Here is an 11,336-nt window from a genome sequence, read left to right as displayed (position 1 = left end):
ATCGGAAAATGATAGAAGATGACAGGGGAAGACTGATGTGAAAGAAATGAACAAATGCGCTTCGACTCGTTGGCCTATTTGAAAGAGTAGAAAACCCTGAGGGAACAACATCTACTGACTGATGATCCACAAGCGCGTCTGCTATTCGCAGTCGCGCTCTCCTTGAAAAGCCATCACATGGTTTGCTGGTCAAAAACCATCTTCCCTTTCTTTCCTTTCTGGCTCGTGCAAACCCGTTTGGCACTATAGAGTGAAATATGTCATTGCATCTGTTTACCAGCGATGTAAGCGTCCAGAATAATCACGGATTGACTAAAGACTGTGCCATACCGACGGGAAACAAGTAACGAGACTTAATCTCCAATATATCCCTCTGGTACGTGTGTGCTCTGACGGTCTTATACATCATCTTCAGCCTCTTGCTCTTTTATATTAGTTGCGTATCCGTTTCCGATTCTAACGCGAGAATTATACGAATAACATGGATAACTTACAGAAAAGTCCTGTTCATTCTTCAACTTCTTCAAATGTTAAAAACCTTATCTTTCTCAATTTTTCAGAAAAAAAGATGATACAAGAACACGCTCCAAAACTTCCTAGCTCCCATTTACTTTTAACAAATCTTCATTTTGAAAAGTTAGCGCCATGAGTCATTTGACAGTGACTCTTTTTTGAGGAGCCTTAGCTTGTCCCGTCAAGTTGAAGACGTCTTGAACCAAAGTAACATAGAGTTGACTTAGCTGGTACACGTGGCTGAATCTAGTAGAACACAAGATTGAGCTAAAATCAGGGAATAGTCTGCCTGACGAGCCTTAAGGAAGGTGAAAACTCTCGTCGGCTGTCGAAGACATTTATATCATCAGACACTTAGTAGCCACTTCCACCCGTTTAGCCAGAAGGCATTCCTACGGTAAGGGATCACATTGTTTCGTGTTCTTACTGAAATACGTTTTTTCTTTCGTGGCTGAAAATCTTGTTGATGGGATTTAGATGTTTCGGGAGCACATCCACATTATGTCACCAAGGCCTTGTATCTAGCGAAAATGGTCCGCCTTAGGCGGATTGGCATCGCTCGACTCCAACAGACAGTGCAACGAAGTAGACTCCTCATAGTCTAAGCATGCATACAAACATGTCAAACCATGTCATAAATGACGCTGTCATCGAGGTGGACAGATGGGAATCTACATTGACACCAATAATCCATCTTATCCTCAATTGGACATGATTCGGTGCCAAATCATGCCTAGTTAATAGTTCTTGCCTTTAACCTCACTATGTTCATCAAATTCTCACAGTTTTTAAACGCGAGTATTTGATACCTGCATACATGTATACGCTGATGGGGGCGACATGGCTCAAGTGGTTACAGCGCGAATTTACTGACCGGAAGGTCCGTGGTTCAAACCTGACCTCTGCCTCTCGACTTCCCTGCCTAGGCTTGGGCTACCTGGCAGAACCCCATCCCCCGTGCTTCCTTCGGGTGGCATGGCAGTTAGGCACCGAAACGGCGCTAATTATCAACCCTTAACATAACCCGCCTTGAGATATTACGGCTTGGAATAGAAACTTATGCTAAATACCAATAAAACGCACATTATATATATATACCTGATAGAGTGTGACACACACAATGAACTTTGCGTTTTTTTGACACGTACCAAAAATGTGCTGAAAGTTTGGTAATCATTAGTTGCAGGACAGAGAGAATTTGCGGAAGGTATGGTAGCCTTGATAGCACTTATCACAGTGTCTACCGGATGGAAGCTAGTGAAAATTCTACATAAATGGCACGAAGAAAACAGTTTGGTTACTTTTGTCACAGGAATGATCCATCCACTACGTACTATCAGTGTAGCCATCTGGCTATAGAAGCCTTAAAAACCTCTTCCCTTAGGATCGTTAGCACTGTTTGCTGAGTTTTGTTCGAGATGGAACGTTCTCAATGAACTGGGCGCCGAAGGACATCCGTTCTTATGTTGACTATCCTGACAGCGAATGTGTCCTTAGGTATTGGAATCCATAGCTGAATCGAAAGATTTTAAACGCCTGATTCTAAAATCATGTGACATCGGGTTCGTCCGAATTCTTTCCAAGAAAATGCTGCTAAGCTGACGTAGAGTTTCATGGATTTTCAGCCTTCAGTAATCACATACAGGTCACAAAATACTGAGTTTAAAAAAAAACATCTCCAAAAGAACAGGGATAGAAAATATCTAACGTGTTAGTGTTTCACCCATCCGAAATGAGATGCAATTCAGTGGGTTTTTAATTCCTAAGAAACATGACTTGTAAATAAAACTCAGTTTAGCTGGCCGGAAATCACAATCTTTCCTGATGACCTTACAAAAGCTTGACAGTCTCCATAACGTACATTCAACATCAGAACAGACCCCACTCAACCTTGCACTGACGATGTCACCTCGATTGGTGATGAAACGTTTGCCAAGCTGGACAAACAGACCAACAACCAAGCAGCGCACCCGAGCTACCCACATTCCACAACATTGCTAACATCAGAACTGTGTCAAAAGGAACGGCAACCAGCATAAAGGCCATCAATTTCAACCGGGAGCTTTGTATACCGGTCGAATTGTGGTGAACGTACAGTCAACAGAACCATGGTGCTTTTGCACATTCCAGTCTAAAACTGCTTTCAGACATTTTTGTTTAGGCCGAAAAAAACCCACAAAAAACGTCTGGACGAAAACAAAGTAAGCTTGAGCTGTGTGTGCATCTGAGACAGAATGGCTTTAGCCGTACACAGGAAGTAAAATCATCAGTTTGCTGATTGTTCTTTCAATCAGAAAAAAAATACAACGAGGCATTCATTGCCGAATCAATCAGTACATGAACTGAATACCAGTTACATCCACCCACGTGCATGGTTTCGTCTAAGCTGACTTCATTCGTCTAGCAGACCAAGTCTGGACAGCATGGCTCTAAATTTTTCCTGACCTCCAATTTAAAAACTGCGGGAAGTTGACAAAGCAAACAGTTTAAGCGATCGAATTCACCTCGGCTGTAAAGTGGGGAAGAAAGTGTGATTGGGGATCACCGATGGGCAAACTATTTCAATCTTTGCAATGGAATCCATTTTGGATTTTTGCTTTTGTGCAATTAACTATAGCTTTTATATTATTTATAGACGCATCTCACCTACGAACAGCTGGGAAACAGGCGTGGGCGACGAGTCTGCCAGATGAATAGACTTTCCATTTAGTCAACAACTACAAGAAAAACAAATTTCCTTGGGTCCACTCTTACCCTTTATGGAAGCTTTTTAAATCATCTAGCGGCATCTATTTCGCTTGAACCGTTCAACAAGACGCAGTTCTTGGGGGGCAGCAGCAACACGTTCGGTTGATTGACAGTTCCTAATTGGGCAGTATGTCTGAGGGCATACTTTCTGATCATCAGCGGAACACTCAAGAAGGTTTGTCTATATATGATAAAATCACTTGCCTGGTTTTTATAGGCTAGCCTACCCAAACGTCAGTTTTTCACACATAATAAACTTTGTTATGCCGGATTAGGAAAAAAACGGTTTGATAAGTTTCAAGAAACCGGCAAAATAGTCTGACAAGAAGTATATGTTACTGGCGTAGCGATTAAGGTAGGGGCGTACATCGGACTGATAACTACTCGGGCGCAAGTGCGGGCTCTTCTCATTAGGATTCCTTTATACTAATTAAACCAAGAAAGCAAGCAACCCGATCAAACTGGAGAGTTTTCAATGCCAGTTTATTGTATTCGTTGGAAATATTTTTGGAAATCCCGCGCCCACCAAATGAATCGGGGTAGAGAATTGGGGAGAAATGGTTAAACTGTACAGTTCGCGTAATTTCTGTAGTTGTTTAGATGAGATCAAGCGCTGTCAAGTTTAACGACTCTGTCTGGTTCCGTGGAACAGCTATGACGTCGAAAAGGGCCAACAGCAACAACAAAAAAAGCCTCGACGCCTACGGCTCCGATCACATGCACAACCGGAAATCATCAAATCATATGAAGATAAACAAAGGGCAAATTATTAAAAACAGCTGGCTAGATGCCAAAGCTCAGAATCAGTACGGCAACTAGTGCGATGAATAAGGTCGCATTAGTTACATTCGCCCTCCACTCACGGCATGCGTTTGCCAATGGAGTTGATCTATACAGTCTCAGCCTGAACGTTTTGTGCCTGGTTTGTGCGAAGCAAGCAAAACATAATCGTGCTAACGAATTGAATGATCAAACATTCTTGAAAATCTATAAGTTAATTTGTCGATTGAGGAAAAAGGGTAGACGCTGGCAAAGATAAACTGTTTCAAGCGGATTTAGAACAACACCCCCGAGAAGAATGACGGATGTTAGCGAAATACGCTCATTTGCAAACAAATTTGGTTTTGCGAGAGACCCGCCTGGGAACATCACCAAAGACAGATTCGGTTGAGTTACAGATGAGTTTCTAGAAAAACCTAATTTCCTTGCAAATGAGTGTAGGTCACTAATTTCGTGCAATTTGGTTTCAAGTAGAACGGAAACTCGGGGACTGCGCCTACCTGATGAGACTCAAGTGGGGCGAAACTGGTCGTGGGCTCTTGAAGAATTTTCATCAACCTAATGAGTAGTATTTTACAAATGACGGATTGTATTGCACTAATCTCAGACGTCAAGAGTAAAAGGCGAACAGTTAAATTGTATCATTTTCTTTGAGTAAGACCTTAGCTCGAAAAAAGACGAAGTCAAAGATGGAAGTCCAACTAGAGAAGCCATGTTTACGCAGTAAAAATTTCAATAACTGAGATAAGCTACGAGGACTCTCCTCGACATCTACGAACCTGTTCTGCGCAGTGAATCAAGTAGTGGTCAAACCGTTCAAGACTGCTAACGCCATGCGCAAGTCACTTTGTGACTTACAAACTGAGCTAAGCATTGATACAGGACTGCAACCGTTGGTGTGAACTGTTGCACAATATTTCAGCAGAAAGCAACTTAAGAATACAGAATGCGCAGTGAATCAAGTAGTGGTCAAACTATTCAAGACTGCTAACGCCATGCGCAAGCCACTTTGTGACTTACAAAAAGAGCTAAGCATTGACACAGGACTGCAATCGTTGGTGTGAACTGTTGCACAGAACGTTTCAGCAGAAAGCAACTTAAGAATACAGAAATGTTCTCTTTCTAAAAAGTGGCATTGAAAAGAACTCGAGTTAGATATGTATAACTCTGATTTGTGGATTTCTCAACAGCACTTCTGGATTAGCTGCCGTAGCTATTCGGTTTTACCTCGTGCTGGTCACAATCGATATGGTCAGTTGTTTCCCGTCGCATATGCTCACCGTGCTGTTGTGATCTATTCCGTCTCACTGGGACCAGATTTAGAACAAGTGAACCAAAAATGCACGCAAAAGTATTTCACGCTTGAAATTAACAAGTATGAACGGCCGCTACCCTTGCAACGGTGATACTACTAATAGGGAGGCATGCGAGTAGGGTGTTTTCTTCTTGTAAATTCGCTTTGCGTCTCTTGAAAAGGGAGATCTATTACGGAATTTGTGGAGTCGCTTTGTAGCATTAGCTTGAAGTTGAGAAACAGTCAATCAATATCCAGGAAAGTTCAAAAAGAGGCGTTCAAGGAGAAGATGGATATTCAGTTTTTGTAAACAAGATGCACATGAGAGTTTTGCTTCCTTGTCCAATAGTCTGTAACTGGTCAGTCGACATTTTCTAATAAACAACTCTGTAGCGAAGGCATTTTTCCTTTCATACGTATCAATGCAAAGCACAGTCAGAGTGTATTAGGGATGTCCGCTTTAACCTGCGTTGTTATAAAGTAACTAGCAATAGAAGGTGGCCGTTTATCAGGCCATGACTATAAAAAGCAGATTGTTCTGGTCGAGGATGTCGAGTACGAAAGCTGAGCTACAATATTAAAGCGCGGAGGGTGTTATGTTGTTTTTTTATTATGTGAGACTCTCATAGATGTTATATGAACTGGGTGGGTTTGTGCCTACGGCTTAGATAGTACAGGACCTTCACTTTACGCTGGAGAAAGACACTAACCCTTCATCAGGTGACCAATGCGCGTAATCAGCAGTTTTCGCTCAGTTGTACATGACTGTTTGGGAATACTTCAACTCTGCCAACCGTTTCTTTCTTTCCTCTGAGAAACACTTTACAGTCGCCTCATCAGACTCCTCAGCAGCATGAATCTCACGAACCTTACAGAGTTTCGAACTCCTGACCATCTAGTTAGTAGTATGAACATGTACCCGTTTGACCACGAGTAACTGATCAGCAGTTTCCTATTGGTTGGAACCCACATAACTTTTTTCCAAAATATAAGTATATATATTATCCCGTAAAAACGTCAAGAAACGACCTCTATGCACCGAAGGTTGATAGTGTTCTGGTTCGGTAAAAAAAATAATTTAACTATCGTTAGCTCATATTTGGGTCGATTTTGTTACAGAGAACCTCGTAGTCTATTGTTACTGCTAAAAACAAGTCTGAATAGTCACGTGCACACATCTTACCGCAGATCGTTAATGGTTCTGATGAGGCCAGTTTACCCTAAAAAACTAGCCATGATAGGGTAAGTAATGCTCACCTTAGTTGTGCAAATTCGAACATGGGTGTTGAACAATAAGGCACTTAAAAACGAGTTAAACCCGGTATCGATCTAGTCTGCTTGGTCATACTGCTATAAGGCACTTAAAAACGAGTTAAACCCGGTATCGATCTAGTCTGTTTGTTCATACTGCTCGAAAAACTGAGTGAATTGTGATGCCCTTGAAATGACAAGGCAAGTCATGTGACACTGATTATCAAGCGTCTTCTCAGTCAGTATAAATAGGGAAAATCAACCCGGGTGAATAATCAGACATTCATCGCTTGATACGGGTGTATAGGAGAACTTCATATAACAGCGGTGTCCTGTTGTCCAAAATCTCTGCTTTTTTATGAAATCCTTCGAGGTGAGAGAAAATATCATAATTGACATGATCTTTCGAATAGGGTACCTAACTGACCTAACCAAACTGAGACGTTTCCAGAAAAAGTCGGGGAAGAATAGGTGATGTGATTTCCGTTGGCGGCTTATTCGAAGTGTTTATCTTATGGATAGGCGCAAGGCTCGTTTGGGAGTTAATCGATATGCTTTTTTCGAGTGGAAAAAGCCTAATTTTGATAGGTGACCCCGGGATCGATTCACTGCATTTGTGCATCTCAGTTGAAGATTCAATTCAGCGAACAAAATCCTATTTGTTTAGGAAACACAACTGCAATCTTTGTGTGGCAAAAGCGTATTTGCAAAGTAATACATTCAAAACTTCTCCCAAAATTTAACACGTTTCCTTTTCCCAAAATTTAACACGTTTCACGTGGACAATCTGTGATCGGATGTGTCCGAAGTTCATATTTTTGGTGGAATTTTTTGTAAGTATGGACTTAATGTTGCCAAAAAGAAAACCGATTGGGAAGAACGCACAAAGTTGTGTACGGTGACCCGAAACGAATGGTGGAGTATCCACAAAGTTAGTGAGTTATACGGGCCCGGGAAACTGAATTACTATTCATGGGCCAGACAGAGCTTGTGGAGAGACATGGTCAGGTTCGATTTTAGAATAATTTTGAGCATTGAGTAGACTTGAAGGTGGAGTAGTTTGAACCATACACCACATGACCATCATAAATTGGATGCGATAGAATTTTCTAACCAATATTTGTTCTCAAAGCTTGTGGAGAATATCCATTTGGTTAGATTTTGAACTGAACTACGCCGAGAAATGGCTTTTGAGGCTGGGCACACGTCTGGACACTGACCACCTGTCACCTAGAAAGTGGCGTTTGAAACCTGATCTCACAGTCTGACATTTCTGGTCGGATTACAAATGACTCGACTTGTTAGTAAAAATTGCCTTACCGTGACGTTGTTTATCCCTCTTGATGAGAAATAATTGTGACATGTGAACAAGCGTCAAGTAACAATTCACGCAAGAAAATGAGCAATGCTCAACCCAGTCACATCAGGATCGATTGTTCAACAATAGAAATTGGTGCTCATGACTTCTGCGTATGAGTTACGTAGGTTGCGAATTTGTTGGTTTCAGTCACCTACTGAGCTGACTTATTCAATGTGGACGACTAGAAAAATGATATTCACAATTTCTTCGAGCACCTTATCACTGATCTGTTGTGTTTTCTGACAAATTCGACCTAAGGTCATCATTCCCTCGGTAGCAGATAGGGTCAGCCAAACACCCAAATAAAGAACGCTAAATGCATGCATCATGCGATCACGGAACAAAAGAATTCTAACGACCGCAATCTTTCGGTGGTTTTTACATAAAACCCCGGAACCAAATGCCTTGGAGGTTACATTACTTTTGACTTTGTCGACATTGTCCGCTGCTCACAGAGCGTTCTGAGTAGAGTATCCAGATTGCGCGTGCTCTTGACTGCCGGAATACTGTGATTTAGCGAAGCTGATCTACAGAAAACAGGCCATTTGAAACTTTTCGCCATGGTTAATTCCGGCTCGTTTGACTCGAGTGTCGCTATACTGTCTCCATAACAGCAATGTCAGTCCAGTCCAGTCCAGCCACTTTACTTCTTATAGAGACAGCTCATATGTTGAGCCTCGACCAGACGGTGCTCTTTTTGCCTGTTCATGACACCTCCGTCACTCAAACTCTGCTGATGTCCCTTGAGTTCGGTGTGCTTTGGAAGCCTAGTGGATGAGCGCCTCTCACCCCGAGGTCAGATTCAACTGTTTTTAACCTCAGAAGATTTGGGCAACTAAATTTACAGAGTTATGCTTTTGTCTGAGTATTATTGGTACGTTAAACCTATTGACACTGGACGAAGTGCTCTCTGGACCAATCGAAAATAAGCAGACGAAACACAAATTAGAATAAACACTTGGTTGACAGTGCTTGCCCACTGCATTATTGAATTTGCTCAAATTTATAGCCCGGACGTCATTCTCGTAAGTTGCTTGGGCTCCTGGTTCATATGACGAAGACGACTACTGGATTCAAACCGTAAGTTGCTTGGGCTCATATGACGAAGACGACTACTGGATTCAAACGGTGGATGAATTCCAAAGAAGCCATCTTCCAGGATCGTCCGATCTTCTGCATTCGAAATACATAGCAACAGTTGTTCTACAACGTGAGAAGCCATAATTTCGAACAACCAAACCAGTCAGACAGTATCTACTGTAAATTCTTGTGCGAACTGGCCTAATTGAGCAAATTTGCTCCCGGGTGTCAGAAATGGAAATTGATAGGCTCTGTTTTCGTTTGTGAGTAATTTTAAACTGGGCGTAATTCATGTATACTTCCAATCCTATCGTTCTGTCAGAAAGGGAAAGGAGGTGACACTAACTTTTCCCCCTTTTGAATACCTGTAAAAAATAAGAGTAGCATACCATGACATGCTTGTGTGAATTCAAAATGCGCGAAATATCAGTCGTCTTTGATCACTACTATCGGATTTCACTTAAACAACTCAAGGCGCGACTTTCCCACAAGTCGGCTCATTGACTGTACCTGAAGCCTAAGTTCGAGATGAACATTTTCCGACCACGATCGGGTGTGGAACGTTCAAAAATGTGTTGGAAACTTTAGGTACATGTGCTGTTTTTTTAAAACTCTCGCGTCAAGACCGCGTCAGTGCGGATTAAGTAGCATGGTTGGAGGAATGAGGAGAGCTGACAAGAAATACAGTAACGAACTAGTTTGTTCATGGAGCTAAACTCTGCGGACGACACTGTGGCAGTTGTGATGGTTGGTGGTGATAATGATGACAATGATGATGATGATGAGAATGAGGATGACGATAACGACGATGGAAATGGTGATATTGAAACGACTGATTCTGTGGAAGCATGGGTCAGTGGAATGCAGAACAACCCTTTATCTTCGGCGTTATCAGCAAGGATAACTGTTTTCGATGATTTTTCACGATAACCTTTCTTGTTTAATGGCTCATGTTTACCCGTAATTTAAAAAAGACACCCGTCCTCAACGGGAAATAATATACAATTTATTGACCAGCTTAGGTATTCGTTTCAACTCAAGAGGCAAATTCTACTGCATAGTTGAGATGCTGTTGAGAAGTAGTCAGATACGAATAAAAAACTATTGATCTAGCGCAGGGAGCACGCCGGTAGTGAAATAAATCGACGTAAACGACGAGGAGTCGTGAAGTTTACTGACAATGTTTGCATCAAACCATAAATGCTTGGCCTTCCAAAAGGTCAAATTCACCAACGAATAAATCGAGTAACTTAAGGCCTTCTATTTGGTCCAGTGCTGATTGACTTAGTTGTTCCTAATAGCTGCACGATGCTAGTCAACACGATCAGATGAGTTGCAACCCACAGTCACATGAGTACAACCCAATCAAACTATATTATTAACCGCCTGGCAGGGAAAAGCACTTCATTCACACGTGAAATGCAACAGGAAGAATAATTTCCATTCCTTGGTGTGTTACTGGCAAGAACGCAATAAGAATTTATATCACGACCGGGGTACCGCAAACCAATTTGGGCTAATAAGTAAATATGCATGGTTTTGCCGGCTTCGTGTGCCAAGGGAAGCTCGCAAGACAAAACTGCGAAAATCTGTCCGGAAAACACGTTGAAGAAGAAGTAATTGATTGAAACCACTTGAAACAAGACCTTCGAAATATCAAACTCTTCCTTTCAGGGATCTTTAATCGAACTGAAGCCACCCCCCTGAATTGGTTAATTTAACTGTCTACGCACTTCCTGAAAATGCATTGGTTCGCCAGTGGGAAAAGTAGAAAATTGAGATGCCTAAACTTCCTGCTATCGGTTTCGGTTCACCGCCATGCTGTCTAGCACGAGGGAAAATTTATTCAAAGCTGAGAATTGTAAAGACTCTAAGCTGCTCACATAAACGGATTTTTCGAATTTCTAACGATTTGCCCAGCCACTTTCCAGTAACGCAGCGAACTTAGAGTGAATTAAGCTCATTATTTGGTGCTTAATTAAGGCCCATCCATACTACGAAAAGAGCCAATCGAGGAAGTCGGTTGAATGGCAAACGGGGCAAGTGACCAAGCCGGTGTAAAATCTATGTCGGAGTTATCACATATGTGCGCTGAACTAGTGGAGACTGTTTGGTCAGCAAACAAAAACTCAATGTTGGTAGTGTGAGGAGATTTGGGATTTTTGTGGAAATTTCGTCCTGTAAGTGAAGCCAATCCATGCCGGAAAGCCGACGAACACTGTACAGCTGTTTCATCCTTATTGGCAATCATCAGCAGTGCGCATCTCACGAAACTCCGGAGAGTCTCGAACCCGCGACCTCCCGGCTAGT

At 42.0% G+C, this 11,336-nt stretch overlaps 2 protein-coding genes across 2 annotated transcripts in view; one reads left to right on the top strand and one right to left on the bottom strand.

The window, feature by feature from the left end:
- T265_06933 (hypothetical protein) overlaps positions 1-9,170 on the top strand; it is a gene marked incomplete at both ends in the record, with an annotated part of 13,274 nt that extends 4,104 nt beyond the window's left edge. The window contains one exon of the mRNA XM_009172336.1: positions 8,977-9,170. Within this exon, the coding sequence (XP_009170600.1) occupies positions 8,977-9,170 (194 nt within the window). The remainder of the gene's footprint in view (positions 1-8,976) is intronic.
- Positions 1-11,336, bottom strand: part of T265_06931 (hypothetical protein) — a gene marked incomplete at both ends in the record, with an annotated part of 68,527 nt that overhangs the window by 8,353 nt on the left and 48,838 nt on the right. The gene's annotated exons all lie outside the window — the stretch shown is intronic.

This window comes from Opisthorchis viverrini (assembly GCF_000715545.1).
Source record: "Opisthorchis viverrini unplaced genomic scaffold opera_v5_152, whole genome shotgun sequence".
NCBI lineage: Eukaryota > Metazoa > Platyhelminthes > Trematoda > Opisthorchiida > Opisthorchiidae > Opisthorchis > Opisthorchis viverrini.
The sequence above is the reverse complement of the archived record's forward strand: the minus strand, read 5'-3'. Positions and strand labels throughout refer to the sequence as shown.